At 36.6% G+C, this 22,341-nt stretch overlaps 2 protein-coding genes across 2 annotated transcripts; both read left to right on the top strand.

Annotated features, from left to right (window-relative positions):
- Nucleotides 1-1,950: 1,950 nt before the first annotated feature.
- Nucleotides 1,951-5,100, top strand: LOC306877481 (uncharacterized protein). Its single transcript, XM_079429247.1, has 6 exons — nt 1,951-2,105; nt 2,347-2,655; nt 2,796-2,916; nt 3,505-3,541; nt 3,642-3,686; nt 3,975-5,100. Exons 1-6 carry the CDS (start codon nt 2,036-2,038, stop codon nt 3,999-4,001), a joined length of 609 nt encoding a protein of 202 aa, XP_079285373.1. The 5' UTR covers nt 1,951-2,035; the 3' UTR covers nt 4,002-5,100.
- Nucleotides 5,101-19,027: 13,927 nt separating this feature from the next.
- Nucleotides 19,028-21,016, top strand: LOC306877344 (uncharacterized protein). The gene is made up of 5 exons (XM_079429065.1): nt 19,028-19,144; nt 19,558-19,866; nt 19,984-20,104; nt 20,433-20,481; nt 20,595-21,016. Exons 1-5 carry the CDS (start codon nt 19,078-19,080, stop codon nt 20,676-20,678), a joined length of 630 nt encoding a protein of 209 aa, XP_079285191.1. The 5' UTR covers nt 19,028-19,077; the 3' UTR covers nt 20,679-21,016.
- Nucleotides 21,017-22,341: the final 1,325 nt, after the last annotated feature.

Consider the following 22,341-nt stretch of genomic DNA (forward strand, 5'->3'; position numbering starts at 1 on the left):
TGTTAATGTAGTAATATGAGAGATATTAAGCAAAAGAAATGTAAAAACTTAATGATCTTCATTAACGTGCAGGGAAAAAAACTGATCAGCTGCCCCGTGGCAAGTTTCTGAAGCGGCTCTGCGCTGCATCACTAAGATAGGCACCTAGTCTATTTTTGACGGATAATAATAATAATAATAATTGTCTCGCTGTCGTCAAAGGCATCAGCAACAGGCGATATCTTTTGACTATCGTCGATACATACTATCGTCTATCGGCACCCTAAACTGAGTTGTGATGACGCTTCGTTTCCTTGCCATAATGTATTCTCTTGAAAATCCTTTATTGTCAGATGTGTGTTGAATGTAAACTCCTATTAGGAATTTAACCATTCAATGTGAATTTATCTGAGAATATTCTTAATTAAGGAAATCTATTCAGTGATTGGTCCATGCGTGTGTCATCATCCAAAATCCCGTTTGTGACACAGCAAAGTGTCGTGAATCATGTCTAAGGCTGACACTTCAGATTTAGTCCTACCCTTCGCTTAAATTACAACTGAGATTATTGATAACTAACTTTTAAAAGCAGCTTTGAGCCAAGAATTTTTTTTCACTTAAGTCAATTCTTAGAAGTGTTCTTGTGAGTAATTCTTAGAGGCTTGATAAATATGGGCCCGGGTGTTGAGAAGGTTACATTAGCCTTCATACAGTTCCTCAGTGTTGCAGATATCTAAGGCAAACTTTATTTGATAGGCTGTAATAGTGCTCTTCAGAAATACAGCACTAAACATGAAATGATGATTAATCACCCATACAATATTTTATGAACATAACATAGACATAAGGAAAACATGTACAATAATGTTATGTAAGACGATCTAATCTAAAGTGACTTACCAATGAGAAACATTACAATTAATGAGCCAACTACAACACATTTTCATACCAGAGGTTATAACAGACCAGAGCGATACTCAGTTTCAAGAGAAATATACAGCAGATCAAGCCAGAGCATAAGAAAAATGTAGAGATTGTTTTAGTAAACACAAAGCGGAACAAGAAATGCTCTAAAAAGACAAGCAAACACAGTAGGCAGTGACAGGATGTGACAGTTCTGCTGTGGAAAATGTGCTCTGTGGTTTCACTGGTCACTGCAGACTAAAGCACAAAACCAAACACATTTGTAGTTTGTGTAAATCCACATGCGGTTCAGAGTATAATTTTTTATCCACAGTAATTTCACACTTGTCTAGAACAAATAAGGCACTTTGTTTCATAATTATAGTGTATACATTTTTCTTTATTTACACTCAGAAAATGGAATGTGACAACATGCCCCGTAGGTGGGGGTCCATTGTAACATCTGAGGGGCATGTGGTAACATGACCATATGACAGCTCAAAATGTTATCAGATCTAATGAAAAAAAGACATTTTGTCAAAAAAATTATCTAAATAAAAGAATGGCGTTTTTTTAGAATGAAAAATAATGAGATTTTGGAGTTTGATAATAAACACATTAGAACTTGGGACAGCCCACATAAACGAGCAAAAATGCTTTACATTTCTTGAAATAATAATTTCTGAACATTAAACATCGACTATCAGTCTTTATTCACCTGTTTCTCATGGTTTCTCATTAAAATGCATTAGAGTAAATAGTGTAAAGAACATTGCTAATGTCATATAACAGCATAGTTTAATAATGGCTGGGCACATTGTAACTTGCATTGCTATGCATTATATTTAAGTATTGCATTTAGATGCCCTGTGTTTGCATTCACACATTGAGTAGATGATCAGCATTTTTTAAAAGCAGCAAAAAATTTAAATATGTGGACATGATAATACAACTATATTCTGTGTAACTGATAATGTGATTTTTATGTCCAATCTTTTCTGTTATAAAAGTATATTCTCATCTGCTGTTTTAGGCATTGTCTTCTGCTTCTTCTTCCTTTATTAGTTCAGTCTCTATGGCACATGTGCAAGATCCTGAGCGGACCGTAAGACAGATTACACTCTGCCACAGACCTTAAACTGAGTGTCCTGTTATGGCAAATTTTCAAACCTGGATTCTTCGTCTGGATCTCTGTGTTGTTATTATTCTCCTGATTCATGCAGGTACTCTTCACTTGTTTGTGATTTCTGAGAAATAGAATATATCTTAATACGTGCTGATATGGCTATGAGTCCAGCATAATCTGATGACTAAATAATATTGTTTACTACTTTACAAGTGTAGTTCTTCAAAAAATAAATTTTATGAGCTTTTGCATGTTTGCTGTTTTCTGCTGCACAATTTTACCATCCCGTGAAATTACTGTAAACCTGCAGTGATTGTGATTTTCTGTCTTTTCATCAGATTATTCCAAATCCAATCAAGAGCAAAGGATTCGGCAGCACATCAACAAAACAGTGTTTGTGGGGGAAACACTTACACTTCACTGCAACAAAACCCAGCTTGATGATGATTTCACATGGAGAATGAACAACTCTGTTATTTTTAGGCAGGTCTCTGATATTAACATGACTAAGACAAACTTCAGCTCAAACAGGACTCACATCGACCCGGCAGCTCCAAGAGAATTAACAATACATCAAATACAAGCGTCTGATGCTGGAAACTACACCTGTTACCCAGCAGCAATGAGATGGACATTAATGATAACAGGTTATTACGTGATTTTATTTATTGATTTTTGTATGTAAAAGAGTTCAGTACAGCAAGTATAAGTTTGTAAGCGACTAGTAACTAGTGATTAGTGCAGGTTGACTGATATCATGAGTGTTTGACTCTTTTGTATCTGTCAGAAAACCAGATCAGACCAGAATCACCCAAACAAATACCACTGTACATAATCTACATCATCATCTCATGTTGTGGAGTCATTATGATCTGTCTGATCATTATCATCAGCATCTGCATTCACAGGTGAGAGACCATGAATTTATTAATATTTCTTACGCAAGAGTGATAAACTGCTTCCTTAATACCTTCCCTCATTCTTTATACATTAATTACATAATTAATTTTGAAATAGCTAGCTTTGCTGACAAAACACATTTTCATTATCTCTGCCCACCATTGCTCAGATATTTTACCTTAAACACAAACAGCTCTTCACGTCTAATTGCAGTTTGTGTAAATAACATCTACCATTTGTCATTTTAACCCCTTTACATGTACTTTTAGATTTCATTGTTTAACTCTTTTCTGACACAAATTTCAATTTTAAAATAATAAACATAAATACTGTATTTGTGATGTATATAAAATGCACTATCGTCATTTTATTTAATCTTTAAAACGTTCCATCTTTAAAATTCCATCACATTAAATATGGTTAGGGGCCAAATGAAGTAAACTCGTGTGAAAAGTGTTTTAAGAGACTTTAAAGGACTAAAAGAGGCCCTACTTTTGACAGACATCCACACGTACTATAAACAGTGATCAGCCACTGCTTTTCTTATTAACTGAGCTGCATTCTGTTCTTCTCAAAATTCATTATCATTTTAACAGGAAACTGAGGCAGAAAACCAACTCTGGTTCAGAGGATGTAAGTATATTGACCACGGCACAGCTTATTATCGAACATATATCTGCTCTTGATTTAGACGTTTAAGTACTTTCTTTCTATTTGTGTATAATCTGCGTAGGTGAAGATGATCTCAGACTGTGACAAACACACAATAACAGCCTGTGTAAGTCAGTTGATCTCGACACACACTCCTCCATCATGTTCACCACATCATGTCTGTCACTGGCCCCCAACAAATAGCACTGACACACTTCTTGATGGAAACATGTTGTGCAATCAAACTACTACTCTATGAAATCACTTTTGTTCCATTTAATTAAAAAATTTGTAATTTTTGCAAATGAACAGCTATAAATATACATGATCATTTATAAACAGCACAGCAGATATATGAACAGGAGCTAAAATCCCTGTTGTTTGTATTGCATTGATTTATCTTTGTCTTCATCAGGTCTACAGTCTTCACACAGTTTCATGAACATGATCTTTTCTTCTCAAGACAGAAGTGTGTGTGTCTGACATTCATCAGATGAGCATCTCAATACTGGAAGATGTTTGTCAGTCATTTTCATAGTCTCACGTAGCCAGACTGATGGCAGAAATTTTGTGGGCATGATGTTTGATGCTGAGACTATTTTCATGCTAGAGAATGGCATTCATCATTTAAATATTTTATTTTGGTATAATTTCTTTGCCTCTACCTGATGTAGACCTAATAGATTTTTTTTTCAAGTGGGCGAGGAATTAAATTTGTGATGCAATTGGAAAATACTTTATGATATATGTTGTTATACATCTTCTGACAATCATTTTGTATGGTAAAACAAAAAGCTTCTCTTTAGTCTTAAATGATGGATTAATGTTAAATATGGTGCCATAAACCTCAAATATTATGACGTTTGATCATGTGACATGCGAGGTTTGAGGCTGGAGCTTTAGGATGCAAATGTAACTGATAATAAAGCAATCAGAGAGTTGAGGATGGGAAATGACTCTCTTTCAGGGATACAAAATGACCCATTCGTGGTTAATTAGCAAAATGGTGTTCAGTTACCGAGTTAAACTAAAATGGCTGCTCATGCAATGCTCTTGTATTTCCAATAATGTAAGACGGCATGAGCTCAGTAAATGAATGTATCATGTTTAATGTTTTAACTCTTTGGCACCCATTTTTAGGGATTCAAGTGACACAGTGTCATAGATTGTGTACATGTGCTTTCTGCGTTTCACTGTAGCTTGTTGAACAGGGTGAATCATGTTGTTTCTCTGTTATTAACTCTCTGTGGCTCTTCTTGTCTATTCCTGTCAATCTTACTGAATCATCATGCGTTCAGCATCATGAGTGCCTCTTGTCATAGTACTCTGCTCTTCAGCTTATCAAATCAATGCACTCCAAAACTTAAATTAAAGGCATCACTAAATGCTTAAAAAAATGATCAACGTTGCTAAGGATAAAATTAGCTCAATTAATGTAAACGTGAATGTAATTGGATGATAGTGTGAAGTTACAGAAGTTATTTCACATCATCTAGTGATTATTATGTTACTTTTGCTTTATTAAATTTATCAGTTTTCTTATATGCATTGCCCTCTGTTTTCACTTCTTCCTTTACTGGTTCAATCTCTACAGCATTGTAAGAATTACAGCACCTCAGACACTTTGAACTTCTGAGATGGACAACACACACACAGTGTATTAACATACAGACATCTGTCTCCACATCCCACTGAGAGAAAAGGCAGGAAAACGCCTCTCTCACATATGCATTGGTTCCTTTTCATCCCCTTCCTTCCCTTCACTCAACTCACTCAGAATGGTCAATAGTAGAATGTAATGTTCTACATTGATGCAAGTGATATTTACAGTCATGTTTGATATCATTTGAATCGTCTCAGGGCGACTGGTACAATGGTCTCATTCTTATAAGAAGTAAACTAAAAGGTAATACAGAGTTCAGAGATATTTTGCACACTGTAGAGGGCGGGTCAGCTCCCAGTTGTTTTCATGCAAAATTATCTTTTGTCCCAAAATATGTTAACTCGATCAATGTGTAATAATTTTAGAACTATTATTTTAATTTTAGCTTTTGGAAATCGAGTCGTATTGATATATTGATATGATTAATTGATATTAATGAAAACGTCCAACTTATACCTTATTAACGATACCTCCTTAACGACTTGTCCAGCAAGCATTAAAATCAGTATCTATTAACAATTCAGTTTATTCCCGTGGCCACAGTAATACAGAATTGATTAGGTAATTTTGAGCATAGGTAACGCGATCTTTGGCAAATAGTTTCAGACTTGAAAATCACATAGCACCAGACAAAAGATTCATTTATAAGTCAAAGTTTATTTGCTCCTCTACAATACTACTAAGCTAAATAACACAAAACAGAATACGTACACGAACAAACACACACATTGCAGGCAATGAATTGTTTTGATTTGAAGACAGTTAAAGAATAGCACTATTTGCTATTTCAGAAGGCATACCAGGGGCAAATCATGAACAGAGAACTTTATCTTTACTTTTAAAGATGAATGCAACCAGCTTCAGTAAGATATGCAGATAGTTGTACTTGTTCGTCGATAGTTGAGTTGTTTCGTTCCTTTCCTGGTTGAGGGAACCCCGGGTGCGGATTGGCTGCTGAAGTCGTCGTTGCGTGATGTCACTGGGGATGCCCTCTCGCAATTGGCGATTGCCTTCTCTGTGACGTAATGACGGGCTTAGCAAGTTTGTTTCAGTTCTTATGGCTTCAGATGTTAAAGTTTCTTTGTTCGCAACTTTGATGAAGTGAGAGCGCTTAACAGCACGATCAGATGAGGAGCCAAAGTTTTTAGCAGGTCAGCGCGCGAGCAAGCAGCACTAGCCAAAGCTGGGTGTCTGTCTTTATCGGGCTGATTTCAGTCCGCCCCTTTTGCTGTTTGATCCAATCACAAGTGTTTCTGTAGGGCGGAGCCCCGTTTTCCTTGCGTAAATCCTTTGCTGAGTTATTTAATCAAATGAAGAACATATCCTAGCAGATTCCTATAAGTGTTTTAATCATACATTATGATGAGAAAAGTCAACTTTCATCCACCCCAAATTATCGTTGATGCAACTAGCTTTCATTCAAAATCAAACAACAGGTATTTGGCATACACAAAGTGCATACCTTAATTTTATATACTACCTGGGTTAATGCATCGATTAACATCCTACCTTCTAAATAATCACACCAAGTATATGAAAGACATAAAATAAACATACAACCTTAATATATATTGCCTATATATACTGTATATATATATATATATATATATATATATGTTGCTTTTGGTAGCAGCAACAATTATTATTTGTCCTTTTGGAACATGTATAAAAGTCTGATTTTCTTTTTTCTGCCAATAAGAAGAAAAGGCGCGTTTCTCTGCTGGAGAGAAACGGGAGGTCATGGGAATGTCACTTTTGTGGAGATCTGGTGATTTTCTTAGCTAGGATGTCTGTTGTAAAACCATCATCTTTGTTGATACCATCATTGAATTACTGCGTTAAACGATCAGGGGATATCAGCGAGGGTCTGTGCTGGAGCCTTTTCAGATGCCACATGCTTTGTACTGTTGATTATGTGACTTTTATTTATGGTAAACCGGTCAGGAACAACATTGAAGGTTCTGTTCTAAATACATTCCAGATTTTCTCCACAAATCTATCCTTGTTTTAGGTGTCTCGTGATCCAAATGATCCAAGATGGCGGTGCGGTCAGATGCAGCGGCTGCTCCGGGTCCCAAAGACGGTGCTTTTATGTCTTTTAATGTCGTCTGTTCGTATTCAAATAGTGTAAAATTACCGCTAACTCGCAAGGAAATCAATCCAAAACACATATATAATCGCCAAAGCCTTTTGGATATCGGCAACGCATACAAACAACAACTCTCGCTGGCGGCTACTGAGAAGCTACGAGGCCTTTGTTTACTCCTGGAGCCGGACCTCGAGACCGTGGCCTCGCCTTCTGACGCTACCCGCACAAGGCAGCGTCGCAAGCGGTGTGAGAGAGGATGGAAGCGCGGTAAGCGCGGAGGTATACGAGCTAGGCTAAGGGCTAACCCCACAAGACCGGCTCTTCCTAGAATAATAAAATATCAGAAGAATACTAATTAGAAATAGACAAACAACCAATTTGCATTTCAACCTAAATACAAAGTCATAATAAAATGGAGTCAGATTAGAGTTTAACTTAAATTAAAGAACTTTGCGCATTGAAAAGACCAAACACCTTCTTTGGGCCAAATGTGTGGACCTTACAGTACGTCTACGAGATCCCTAGTTTACATTCTTTTACAGACCTGGGGCCGGATTCACAAAATCTTCTTAAGAAATAAATTAAGACATTTCTTAAGATAAATTCTGAGAAGCTTGTAAGAATTTTCTTAAGTGCAATTCTTGAAAAAATCTTAAATTCTCAAATTTTCAAAGAACATCTTTTTTTTTTTTCTTAAGAAAAAAGAAATATTAAAATAAAAAAATGAGCAACAACAAATTAATTACCGCTACATTTGAATTGTATCACTTTATTATCCTGTTTTAAAGTAGCAGCCACATCCCAGTCAAGTATTTGAATGCAAAGCGCGCGAGATGTGTTCGTTTAACGACATTAACCGTCAAAAGAGAAATTTACTCACAGAAAAGCATAAACTACTCAGCTAATTTGACATGGATGACAAGAAAAGAAACAAAAAACTCAATGGTGAGTATGAAAGAATCATGGGTACTCCCAGGCCATTTTGCTACAAGGTTTGTTATTTTCAGTGAAGCATCACAGACTATCTGGGCATTAATTGAATGAAAATTCTTCCTGTTGACATACAGTTCTTCATCATCAGATGGTGCCTACAAAGATAAATATTGAAAGTATGTTAAAAATAAATAATGTTAATCTAACTAATTAATGTATTACATATTATTTACCTTAATGGCAATGTGTGTCCCATCCACTGCACCCAATACAGCCTGTATTGCTCTGCCACTGTAGATGGAAACTTGATGAAGTTCTTCGCCATTCTGCAGAGAGATCTTGACACGCTGAAGACAATTCGGCTTACGCTAGATTGACTAATTCCCACAGTATTACTTAAAACTGCTTGAAATGACCCAGAAGCAAAGACGTAGGGCAACCATTATCTGCAGTATAACGGGAAGGGGAGAGGACCTTTTTGTTTTTTGCTGCAAATTATCTCGCAGAATATGTGCAAGATACATTACTGAGTTTCTTGGAAGCCTATAAAGTCTAAGCAGAACATGGTCAGGAAGGATGAGAGGATCTGCTCTGTCTCTAAGAGGCCTTTCTGGTTCTGGCTCCCTGTTGACAACCCATAGTATTTCCATCTGGAACACAAACATCTAATAAGCCAACTATGCTATTTTATACAAGTAAAATATTGTAGTAGTTACACAGAATGTTATAAGTTTTATAATTTTGTAATATTGAATATTTAAAATAACAATGTATCATGTGTCTCATGTTTCTGCATGATGACAGTGAAATATTTTTTTACAATTTTACTATCCAGTGGTTATTCAAAAACAACTGTGATTTTCTGTGTGTTTTCATCAGATTATTCCAATTCATTTAAAGAGAAAAGGATTTGGCAGCACATCAACAAAACAGTGTTTGGGGGATGCTGTTACACTTCACTGTAGCAAAACTGTGGGAGATCAAACTATCACATGGAGATTGAACAGCTCCATTATTTTTAGTCATGACTCTTACAGTAACAGACCAATGATAAACTTCAGCTCAAACAGGATTCGCATTGACCCAGCAGCTCCAAGAGAATTAAAAATACATCATATACAAGCGTCTGATGCAGGAAACTACAGCTGTTACCCACCAGCGATGAGATGGTCATTAACAATAACAGTTTATTACATGATTTCTTTTATTATATATATATTTTTTTGTCTATAAAACAAATAAAATGCAGCAACTATAAGCATGTTTATAATTAATAGTGAGTGGTGCTGGTCGACTGAATGTTTGTCTCTTTTGTATCTGTCAGAAATCCAGATCAGACCAGAATCACCCAAACAAATGCCGCTGTACATCATCATCATCATCACCTCATGTTCTGGAGTCATTATGATCTGTCTGATCATCACTATCAGCATTTGCATTCACAGGTCTGAGACAATTTTAGATTTAAGTGGTGTTAATGAATATCCTTCAAGTATTTCCAAGCATCCCAACATATATTTTTAAATCTCTATACAGTGGTTCTTCAGGCAACTCCAGGCACTTTATCATTATTAAAACAAACAGATTTCTACATTTTCATGTTGTTATATGCTGGTCACATTAAAACTGTCTTGGACACATTTCCCCTGCCTTCATCGATTATTTTCACTTTTTGCTGCACTCTTGTCCTGACCTGGACCCATGACTTTTAATCATAAAAAATGGTATTTATCATTATTATTATTATTTCCATTCCATTTAATTCCATTTACAATGTATTTATTATTATTTCCATTCAATATTTATTGTGTGTTTCCATTCAATAAAGTTATTGTTTGAAGCAGGAGGGGACTTCACACAGCTCCAGTGATCTGTTGAAGATCAATGTGAAGATGAATGATAGCTGGACAGCACAGGCTTTGAGGCAGGCTGGAGAGACACCGTAAGGGCCTTTGGCTTTCCTTATCTTCTGTTTCCTGAAGACTTTGCTTACATCTTCTTCACAGATCTTGATTACAGGCTGAGAAACAGTAGGGGGGACGGAGGGGGAAGGTGTTGATGGCTGTGTTGTGAGAAGGTCAGAGTGGGTGTGGGGTGTCAGACCAGGCTTTTGCATTTCAAATCTACAATAAAACTTGTTCAAGCCTTCAGACAGTTGTTGATTGGCCTGGGTGCTGGGGGGGAGGGTTCTTGTAACTGGTGATGGCTTTCAGGCCTTTGCACACTGATGTAGGGTCATTACTTGAAAGAAGTTTTTTTTAGCTTTTCAGAGTAGTTTTCTTTGCCACTCTTATCTCTCTATTCAGTGTGTATTTGGCCTGTTTGTACAAGGCTTTGTTCCCACTCCTGTGAGCATCCTCTTTGGCCTGGCGAAGCTGTTTGAGTTTTGTACTGAACCAAGGTTTGTCATTGTTAAATTTTAAATAAGTCCTGTGGGTACACACATGTCCTCACAGAAACCAATGTAGGACGTCACGGCGTCGGTGAGCTCATCCAGATCAGTAGCTGCAGCCTCAAAAACACTCCAATCAGTAAGTTCGAAGCAGGCCTGTAAATTCTGCTCTGCTTCAACAGTCCATCTCTTTACAGTTTTTACTACAGGCTTAGCAGATTTAAGTTTCTGCCTGTAGGCTGGAAGAAGATGAACCAAACAGTGATCAGAGAGTCCCAGTGCTGCACGGGGGACAGAGTGATCCGCATTCCTTTAAAGCAGTGTAGCAATGGTCCAGTATATTGCTGTCCCTGGTGGGACACGTGATGTGTAGTCTGTATTTAGGCAGTTCACGGGTGAGATTAGCTTTATTAAAATCACAGAGAATGATAATGAAAGAGTCCGGGTAACGCTGCTCTGTGTGTGTGATTTGGTCGGCCAACAGTTCTAACACGGCGCTCACACGCGCGTCAGGAGTAATGTACACACTCACCAGAATAAAAGAGGAAAACTCACGCGGCAAATAAAAAGGCTTGCAGTTAATAAAGAGAGCTTCCAGGTTTGGGTAGCACATCTTCTTTAAAACTGTCATGTCTGTACACCAGCCTTTATTGATATAAAAACATAATCCACCGCCTCTCGTTTTCCCCGATGACTCGGTGATGTGGTTTGCTCTGAACAGCTGGAAGCGCGTTAGATGAAGCGTGCTGTCCGGGATAGATCCATTCAACCAGGTTTCCGTGAAACAAAGTGCAGAAGAGTTTAAAAAGTCCTTTTTTGTGCGGGTGAGGAGTTGTAGTTCGTCTGATTTATTTGCAAGGGAGCGGAGATTCGCCAGGTGAATACTCGGCAGCGGAGTCCTTAAACTGGATTTCACGAGCGCACCTGCGCGCTTCCCTCGCTTGCATCGCCTGGAGCGCTTGTATAGGAAAGCAGCTCCTCCAAATAAAATGTCCAGTAAAACGTCCGAATGTTCAAACATCGTCAAAAGGTTATGTGGCGTGCTATTTCTTATGTCCAAGAGTTCATTTCTAGTGAAGCTGATCAGAAAAACGTTGCTGAAGACAGGACAAACAAGCAAAAACAGAAAAAGTATCAAGGAGCAACAAACCAAAGCGGCCATGTTCGGCGCCAGTCAGTAGTAAGAGAATGTGAGAATATGAGAATGGCTCAAACCAAAAAGCACCTTTCCAGAACCTGTTGTTTCATATAGGCCAGGTATCCTTCGAATCTGGCTCACGAGATCCACTTTCCTGCAGAGTTTAGCTCTAACCCTAATCAAACACACCTGAGCATGCTAATGAGTCTTTTCAGGATCATTAGAAAATCATAGGTAGGTGAGTTTTATCAAAGTTGGAGCTAAACTCTACAGGAAAGTGAGTATATTGAGCCAGATTTGAGGATCCCTGATATAGGCTGATTTGCTTTTTAAAGGCTGTTTGAAAACGCTCCTTTCAGCCAAGTCCTCCTGATTCTGAATTTGAGAGTGAGATAAAGGTGTGGTTGCAAAATTCAAGCGACAGAGCGGATGGATGAAAGGAGCACTTCCACCATCTATTGACTAGGTGAGAGACCTCAGGAGAAGATTGAGCTTTGCTAATGAATACTTTAGCACATCAAAACATGTTTTCAGCAGAGGTCAAAGTAATAATTTGGTCTTTTTAATTTTTTGGTTAATTTGTTGTATTTTTATATTTGTATAGATAATATGTAGTCACTTTCCCAAAGACTTAAGTTATAGTAGCTGAAAAGTGTTTAAAGTGAAACAGATGTATTGCCCCTCCAATATTCACAATATAGTTTATTTGTGGTGTTTAGTGTTTGCTGTAGGTCTAGATGCTCTCATATCAGCCAGGAAATATGAAGGATGCTCTTCTCAGGATGTATGTGGGCACGTCCTGATCACCGCACACAGCAAGGGTTTCTTATTACATAAGTTTACCCACATCTTATGCATATGCTAATCACAATACAGCCTAAATTAAGATGCATATGAATATAAATATGTAATAAATAACTGATGTTTATTTTGCAAATGAAACCGTATTCTTCTGACCAGAGCATATAAATACATACTGGGTTATAGTTACACCAGTACTTGTACTTCCGCTACTAAACATAGTGTGCTTTTTTTTAGTGAGTACAAACCTCCATGACACTTAATTTCTTGATTCTGATAAGCATTGTTGAAATTGCATAATTTTTATAGCATGCTTGATATACATTCATATTATTATGACATTATATACTGTTATATTAAATAAACTGTCATGGTGTTTTAACCTCAGAGTGTACTAAGAGGCAGTGATACTGCAGAGGCACATGCCACTTCTGTGCTGTGGTTGAGGTGTAAAATAGTTTCCAGCTAACCTCTTAGGCTATTATAGAGTAACTAGGCCGCAGCTGTTGTGCTTTTATTCCATACTATTTTTTTTTTATTGTTGTTTACAAGCAACCCAGTGAAAAAAACAAAAAAAAAAACAGTATTTTAGGACCAACTTTGTACTTGGTGAATATTTAAAGATTTAACTGCAAGCATAAACAAAAACACATGAAAACATTTTACCTCGAAAATAAGTTTAAACTGCATTAAAACCCTTCATCCCAGTTTTGCATAGCTACCAGATCTTGGCTAATGCTTATTCAGGCCATTGTTTTCATTTTCATCATCGGCTCACTTAAGGCTCTGACACAACAACAGCCGGCTAACATTGGGCTGTCACTCGCTTAGCATTGAACAGCCCAATTTTTGCTGTGTGTTCTGCAATGTCGGCATTAGTTGGACCATGTCGGGGGCTTTTTGACTGATTGAGCATGTTTATTGGCATCTGTCGGTGTTGGCAGCATTGGTGAGAGAGAGAGATAGAGATCTCTAATTAGCTGTTCAGCTTTGTAAACCAGCACCCAAAGAAGAAAAATGAAAGTGGCAAAGCAAGTGCACTACGAAGACAAGATGCAACAAAAAGAAGGCGCCTTTTATTTTTTCAGAGCATTCCAATTCGTGAATATTTTCATAACGACATGGCCATATGTAGCCTAATTAATATAACTGAAGGTCAACAGATTTTAATGATTCATATTCAAAATGGTAAGCAAGCTCTGCTTTGTTTATGGTTTGTATATTTGCATTTAGTTCAAATTCTCTTTTTAATGACAAATACAGACTACTGTTTTCTGCTGTTGTGGCACAGAATGTACATATTCGTTGGCTATAGATCCTGCGGTGTGTTCAAGCACAACTTTTGTTTTGCCTTTTGTTGTGTTCCCAACTATTTTCATTACAGATTTCTCAATCGATTTGACACTTTTCTCCAATGCAATGTACTTGTTTTTAAAACAATTAGCACAGCCATCCAAACACAAAATTATCTTAACCAAACAGTTCAACTTTACTGCAAAATGAAGCACTGCAGTTTTTTCTAGTAATGCATTTATTAAAAGTAAATATTAACTTCAAATTTATAGGTTTGTTCTCTAATGATTATAAAACATAGTCAGCTGTAGATGCACAAATACACTAATGAAAATACTTGTTTATTGCAATTCTTCAACAGGGAGTTGTTTTATATATATATATTGTGCATATCTAAACAAACAACAACAACAAAAATATTTGTAAAAATGTAAAAAATAGTTCTCCAACTCCTATCCACCATCTGAGTGGTGGATATATATATATACTGTGAGAGACCGAATATATATAAAAAACTGAAAATCACATTGTATGATTTTTGAATAATTAATTTCCATTTTATTGCATGAAATAAGTATTTGATCTCCTACCAACCAGCAAGAATTCTGGCTCTCACAGACCTGTTAGTTTGTCTTTAAGAAGCCCTCCTATCCTCCACTCATTACCTGTATTAATTGCACCTATCTGAACTTGTTACCTGTATAAAAGACACCTGTTCACACACTCAATCTCCCTCGGACTGGGGCTCCATGCAAGATTTCGCCTCGTGGAGTAACAGTGATCCTGAGAAAGGTGAGGGATCAGCCTAGAACTACACGGGAGGACCTGGTCAATGACCTGAAGAGAGCTGGGACCACAGTCTCAACGGTTACCATTAGTAACACACTACATCGTCATGGATTAAAATCCTGCAGCGCGCGCAAGGTTCCCCTGCTCAAACCAGCACATGTCCAGGCCCGTCTGAAGTTTGCCAAAGACCATCTGGATGATGCAGAGGAGGCATGGGAGAAGGTCATGTGGTCAGATGAGACCAAAATATAACTTTTTGGTTTAAACTCCACTCGCCGTGTTTGGAGGAAGAAGGATGAGTACAATCCCAAGAACACCATCCCAACCGTGAAGCATGGGGGTGGAAACTTCATGCTTTGGGGGTGCTTTTCTGCAAAGGGAGCAGGATGACTGCACCATATTGAGGGGAGGATGGATGGGGCCATGTATCGTGAGATTTTGGGCAACAACCTCCTTCCCTCAGTGAGAGCATTGAAGATGGGTCGTGGCTGGGTCTTCCAGCATGACCATGACCCCAAACACACAGCAAGGGCAACTAAGGAGTGGCTCCGTAAGAAGCATTTCAAGGTCCTGGAGTGGCCTAGCCAGTCTCCAGACCTGAACTCAATAGAAAATCTATGGGGGGAGCTGAAACTCCGTGTTGCCTAGCGACAGCCCCAAAACCTGAAAGATCTGGAGAGGACCTGTATGGAGGAGTGGGGCAAAATCCCTGCTGCAGTGTGTGCAAACCTGGTCAAGAACTACAGGAAATGTCTGACCTCTGTAACTGTAAACAAAGGTTCCTGTACCAAATATTAAGTTATATTTTTCTATTGTATCAAATACTTATTTCATGCAATAAAATGGAAATTAATTATTCAAAAATCATATAATGTGATTTTCTGGATTTTTTTTCATATTCTGTCTCTCACAGTTGAGGTGTACTTATGATGAAAATTACAGATCTCTCCATTCTTTGTAAGTGGGAAAACTTGAAAAATCGGCAGTGTATCAAATACTTATTTGCCCCACTGTCATACTAATTATTGATCTTGCCTTTCATTTACATCTGGAAGAGAATTTCATTGCATTACATTTTCATATTTGCTGCACTTGCATCATAGGAAAAAAAAAGTGTAAGAAGGTTATGACTGACAAGCTCCTGTTTGAACATCTACACATGCCCTCTTCCTTTGTGACTGGTGATGTTGTTCTGGACCACCATGTCAACAATGCTCCTGTTCAGGGCCGTGCATAGGGGGGTGGCCCAGTGGCTAGAGCCACTGCCCCTCTGCCCTCATTGGCTGAGGTGCCCCTCTCACCAAACCCTCCCCAGCTCAAAGCGTTCATTTAACATTATAAATTATTTTTTTTCATTATAAAGTCTTTATCATCACTTTTGATTTAGCAAGCATCCTTGCTAAATAATAGGATTAATTTCTATAATTTATTTCCAATAGATTTATACTGAATGGTTATAGTGTATAAATGCTGATCTTTGGATATTTCTATTTATCAAAGAATCCTGAAAAACATCTACTCAACTGTTTTAAATATTGATAATAATAATAATAATAATAAAATGTTTCTTGAGCAGGAAATCAGAATATTAGAATGATTTCTGAAGAATCATGTGACACTGAAGAGTAATTATGCAGAAAATTTAGCTTTGATCACCGGAATAAATTCCATTTTAAAATATATTAAAATAGAAATAAGTAACTTGAAATAGTTACAATATTTCAAAATTTTACTGTTTTGCTGTACTTTGAATCAAATACATGCAAGCTTGGTGAGCAGAAGAGGCTTCTTTAAAAAGCATTAAACATCATCAAAAACTTTTGACTGGTAGTGTATATTTGTAACAACTTGATCATTTGTATTAACAAGCACCCTTTGAAAGAACTCTGAGTGGTTTGGTGAGCAGATTCTAATGCCTCTCCAGTGTAAATATTGTCAAATTGCACTTTACCATTTCTGCTTTATCTTGCAAGTATACATTTTATATTTTAGATAATTAGTATACTATTATTAGTTTAGTTCCAGCAAAGCGGTTTCAGTGGAACATGACCGTGTGAAACAGTCAACCTTCAGAATATCATCTCTCTTTGCTCTTTAGGCCTAACAAAGATACTTCCTGTTTCTCTCTGTGGTTTTAGGTCAACGGCCTTGTGATACCAGGAGGATTGATGGCTTGGCAACTTTCCAGACAGCAATTTCCATGGGTTTTATTTTTTTTTTTTGACAGTTCTCCCACTCTTATAGATAATATTTACTTCATGAGCAGGGTCTTACAAAGTGCAGTTTCAGTCTCAGACGACATGCCCACAGTCCACCCACAGTCTGACTGCCATAAAAGTACCAAATGCTGTCTAAAACAAAATAGCCCATTCCAGTCTGGCTGGCTGGCTTCTATGCAATTTCCAGAAGTTTGGGTGAACTTGAAGTGAAATGAAGTTGTGCTCATACTGGGCTGATGATTTGATAAAGTTTGCCAGGTTAGTGACATCTATTCTTTGAAAGTCATTCACAATTTTATTAGAGACACTTACAAATTCCCAAGTAAGGAATTTACTGACAAACAGTGTAATCTGCTTTACTTCGGTTTATGAAATATTCCTTATGCTTTTTGGAGGAACAGAAGTAATCAGAAATGTGTCTCTTAATTCCTGTGGTGTTTTCTGTGCAACCGATTTTGTAGCGATCAGCTGTACTGCCTCATGACATTTTATTACTGTGATATTAACTACTTGTGATAAACCCGCCCCTAAGCTGTATATAAAAACAAAACAAACTGTGATTGGTCGCTTTATATATCGATCAGACAGACTCTTCCTGTGTAGGTGGGCGGATCTTCACCAGAACAAGCTGCACTGTTGAGCACACAGTGTGCCATTAGTCAAAGATCTGGCTACTTCACTTTGTACTGTTCCTACCTTTTCAATATCACATTGTATTATATGTAATAATACAAAAAACAACAACAAATAAATGTTTAAATGTTACAAAGTTTGTATGAATAACAAATGTGAATGCTTGTATTATGTTAAAAATGTTTTAAATATTCATCTTCCAGTGCAGATCGCAATAACAAGCAATTATTGTAATTAGTTTTATTGTCAAATCACAATAACAAGCATTTTTTTGTAAATTATAAGAATTTACACTTCATCCTCCTTCATGAGATGTTCAAACACTTCATTGAACACTTCAGTGAAGACTTCTGTGTATGTTGCTACACAGAAAATGTAATCATGGGAAATGCACAGTCATATGGTGTAGAGGTTTTGCACCTGAGCATCAGCATCTAGAACTGGAACCATCCCTTTTATAATTATTCTGGTGATCTTTGCATTCTTACATCCCTTTTTCATTTTCACCCACACTGAAGAAGTTGAGCTAAATCAACACGGAGCTCATTGTAAGTGCTTCAAAGGTGCTTAAATCTTTTAAAAATGGAGTTAAATGCTTTTGTGAAAGAAGCATAAAAACAGACATTTGCTTGTGCTTTATCATCGATTGGCAAATGTTTTCTATGGTACAGAGGTCCTAGAATACAGGAAGTGTGTGGGTTATGAGGCTTGTCTCGCAACTCATCAAAGAGGCCGTTTTAAGTGACTGAGTTTAAATAAAATATTAATCTTACCATCAAATTAATTGAATTTATTTATGCATTTGAATTTTGGGAGCATTTACACCATGCAGGCCTGGCATACATGAATGTTCAGAGTTTGAGGTGATACTTTGTGTCATAATTCATCCAAGACCTCAAACACATAACCATTTTTACAGCATTGAGACTTTATGAAATACATAGCGATGACAAATTATGATAAGAATAGTTTTTGCTAAGTTGACATTACGTGCATGCTGATGTGACAAGCTAAGCTCCATCTAAAACATTTCAAATTGCATTTTATTATTATTATTTTTAATATGCAGCTTTCATGATCTTATATTTGAGAAACTACATGGAATATATTTATTGTAAAAAACATTTTTTTTTATCACGCTATAGAACTATTTAAAATGAGCTAATGAAGGCTTAAAAATAGTGGGAAAACTTTTAAGAAATGATTATCAGTCACAGAACCTTAAACACACATTTTGTATACTTTTTATTTATATGCGTATACATTTGAAACTTAAAATCTTGATGTTAGTGATAAAATATATGAATATTGGAATGAATATTATTATGCAAATTATAAGCATGAATATTCTTATGGACATTGCTTATTGGTTGTCAAAAAGTAACTGTAATAATCAGTATCTTAAGCAGTTTCAAACTCTGCTCATCAGTTTGTTCTCTGGAGCTCAGTAGTTCTCGGTGGTGTCCCACTCTCACGTAACCACTTCCCCTCGTTCCTGTCTGCAGACCCTGTTTGATCAGAAGTGCTTGAAATGTTGAAGGGAGAGTAAGACATTAATTTCTGCTGTCATGAAGGTTTTTCAAAGCAGGGTCCTGCATCTGAATTTGTGCATCCTTACTTTACTGACTAATGCAGGTATGTTGTAACATTGTTTTTCGTCAGTGTTTGATTTTTTTGTTGTGTGATGTTCTTGTGTCTGTTAGCGGTGAGTAAGGACATGATAAACAGATGTGTCTCATGAGCTCTTGCATGAGTGTTTTCACATGTGTCTTACTGCCTGATGAAGTTACTATAAACGTGATTGTGATTTTCTGTATGAAGTCCAACATAGTGTTATGATGAAATGTTAGTAATTAATAACATTTATGCAGTTGTTGATTAATTTTATGTTTGTATTTGAATGTGTTTTTATCAGGTCACCATAAGAACAATGTGTCTCATGAGCATTTGCATGTGTGAATTGTTTCTACTACATGATGACACAGTTTTACCATCCAGTGCAGTTACCGTAAACCTGCAGTGATTGTGATTTTCTGTCTTTTCATCAGATTATTCCAAATCTAATCAAGAGCAAAGGATTCGGCAGCACATCAACAAAACAGTGTTTGTGGGGGAAACAGTTACACTTCACTGCAACCAAACCCAGCTTGATGATGATTTCACATGGAAAATGAACAACTCTGTTATTTTTAGGCAGGTCTCTGATTTTAACATGACTAAGACAAACATCAGCTCAAACAGGATTTACATCGACCCGGCAGCTCCAAGAGAAATAACAATACATCAAATACAAGCGTCTGATGCTGGAAACTACACCTGTTACCCAGCTGCAATGAGATGGACATTAATGATAACAGGTTATTACATGATCTCATTTATTTTTCTATGAACCAAGAAAAACTGTGTATGTTTACAAATGACTAGAAACTAACTAGACTGTTATCGTATGTGTTTGACACTTTTGTATCTTTTAGAAAACACAACCAGACTAGTATCACTCAAACAAATGCCACTGTACATCATCATCATCATCATCTCATGTTTTGGGGTCATTATGGTTTGCCTGATCATCACCTTCAGCATCTGCATTCACAGGTAAGAGACATTAAGACAAAGAAGAGATGGGATTGTTTATTGATTCCAGGTTTCATTTAATTAAGAAGGTATATTAACTATTGCCTTTATATGTGCTTGCAAAAATGTATAGATATGCATGTGAGAGTATACATATATTTAATTTGCCAGCTTTATTGCATTATCTTTGCTCATTTAAAATAAATCAAAGAAGAAAGTGATGAGTAGAGATGTAAAACTGAGAACATAGTATTAAGTTTTGTGTTGCTACACCTTTGACAAATGTTAGAACAGACCATTTTCAAACATGAAACCAAAAAAAACAACATGTGATATGTTATATTTAAAGGAGCTGTAAAAACAAAAAACAGAGTCACAGAGAAATGGGACAGGACTTTGTGAGTTTTCCCTTTACATGAACAATTTGCATAGTAATAAATTATTCTATTCATACAAACAATATTTTCTTAAATCAGTGAGTATTAGACTTTAACTTGTTATTTCACTTCAGTCACAGGCACCGGCCAGAGGAAGGATACAGACTCAAAACACTCAGTACTTTGAAAGATACAACTCAATGTATGGACAATTATGATTATATTTGTTCTTTGATTTTCAGATAATGTTTACCCTAAGGTTCTAAATCTTATCTTAGATCTCGTTGATATGTTAATACTCAACTTAACTGAGTAATATACATTTAAACAGATTTTTTTTTGTCACATAACACTCATGGGGTATAACTGTATAAAATGATGTACTGTGATAAATGCAACAGTGAATGAAGAAGCTCTATAATGTAAATATTTGTATTTTGTGTTTACATATTTATGTGTACTTTTTGTGTACATATTAATGTCAATATACAACACACCCTCCATCAAATGTAATCATACATTTTGTTGATTTTGTTAATAAAAGTGTAAAACTATTAGTGATAGGTCATTGTGTGTGTCAATGTGACAAATGAACGAACGACTCAGAAGGTAAAGTATTTATGTTCCCTGAAAATCTTATTAGATTCATCTGTAGCTGCATTATGATTCCTTAATTCGGATCATGATCAAGATTGCATAGGTGGATGTGTTTCAGAGAATTTGGTTGTTAAAAGTATAATATTTAAAGCCACTTAAATGAACGAAGGCCTATTTTGTTTTCAACAATACAAATAAATAGTACAAGTTTATAAGATTCTTTCTCTGTAGCAAAAAGACACTCCTATGAAGCATGAAACATAAGTGTCACTCTCCCTCTACACTCTCAAAGCACTTGAAAGGGTCATGAATTTTAACTGTACTATAAAAACATACTGTAAGTTTCAGTACATATAAACAATATATCACACAGAATTTACAGTGTAACTTTTTTGTAATTATAGTATACCTATTCAGTACCTCCATGTAGGTATAAGGGAATAATATGTGAAGTTTGGGGAATAAAGGGGTAATGACCTGTAAAATTATTTCTACTGTAAGTATTTTGAAATTAAGGGGGTACCTATTCTAATATTAGGCTAAATGGTATGTAGGCTATAGGGCTACAACAATCTTATATTTGCAAGCGATTTAGCAAGAACATACACTGTGTAGGCTTACTTTTTAAACACACTGGGTTATTGTTTCAATCCAAATGCTTGGTTGAGACTGTTGGGTTAGGAAACTGACTTGATTTGACCCAATTTGGGTTGATATCAGTAATAAGTAACCCAACGGTGCTGGGTTATGAACAGTGTTGCCAAGTTTACCCAGGGAAATTTTTATCTGGGAATCCCCCCTCGAAACGTGATTGGGCTAGTTTTGAGTAGAATTGGGTTGGTTTTGTTGTGAAAACCTGGCAACTCCGGTTAGGAATGTGGAGGTTCAAACGCGAACGGTTCTGTGTGCAAGGAAATCCGTGTCTGCGAATGGAGACGTGTGAAAAAAAGGAAAAAAAAAATATCGAAGGGCAGACGAGGAACAACTTTGAAACAGTCTGGAGTGTGTTCATTTAAAACTGGAACAGTGAATGTGGTGATCGGGAACTGGAAACAGCTTGAATGGTGCTTGAGACGATCGAGTCGGTGTTTACGGCGCTCGTGACAGGAATATGTGTCGAAAATACAAGAAAAATAATCGAAGCGAAGAGGAGAGAGAGAGAGATTTTTGAAACTGACTGGAATGTGTTCTTTTAAAACTGTAGGGTTTTGTCCGAGTATGTTCTCACAACATTGAGTGGCGATTGAAAAACGGAAACTGTGAACTAGTCAAAATGGTGCTTGA

The sequence above is a fragment of the Barbus barbus genome (assembly GCF_936440315.1).
Source record: "Barbus barbus genome assembly, chromosome: 11".
NCBI classification, from domain to species: Eukaryota; Metazoa; Chordata; class Actinopteri; order Cypriniformes; family Cyprinidae; genus Barbus; species Barbus barbus.

What these genes read in the sequence shown, in the direction of transcription:
- LOC306877481 (XM_079429247.1), top strand. Translation starts at nt 2,036, where the DNA reads ATGGCAAATTTTCAAACCTGGATTCTTCGTCTGGATCTCTGTGTTGTT. An exon ending in TATTCTCCTGATTCATGCAG is followed by an intron (nt 2,106 to 2,346) that starts GTACTCTTCACT and finishes TCTTTTCATCAG; the next exon opens with ATTATTCCAAATCCAATCAA. An exon ending in ATCAGCATCTGCATTCACAG is followed by an intron (nt 2,917 to 3,504) that starts GTGAGAGACCAT and finishes TCATTTTAACAG; the next exon opens with GAAACTGAGGCAGAAAACCA.
- LOC306877344 (XM_079429065.1), top strand. Translation starts at nt 19,078, where the DNA reads ATGAAGGTTTTTCAAAGCAGGGTCCTGCATCTGAATTTGTGCATCCTT. An exon ending in ATGGACATTAATGATAACAG is followed by an intron (nt 19,867 to 19,983) that starts GTTATTACATGA and finishes TGTATCTTTTAG; the next exon opens with AAAACACAACCAGACTAGTA. An exon ending in TTCAGCATCTGCATTCACAG is followed by an intron (nt 20,105 to 20,432) that starts GTAAGAGACATT and finishes TTATATTTAAAG; the next exon opens with GAGCTGTAAAAACAAAAAAC.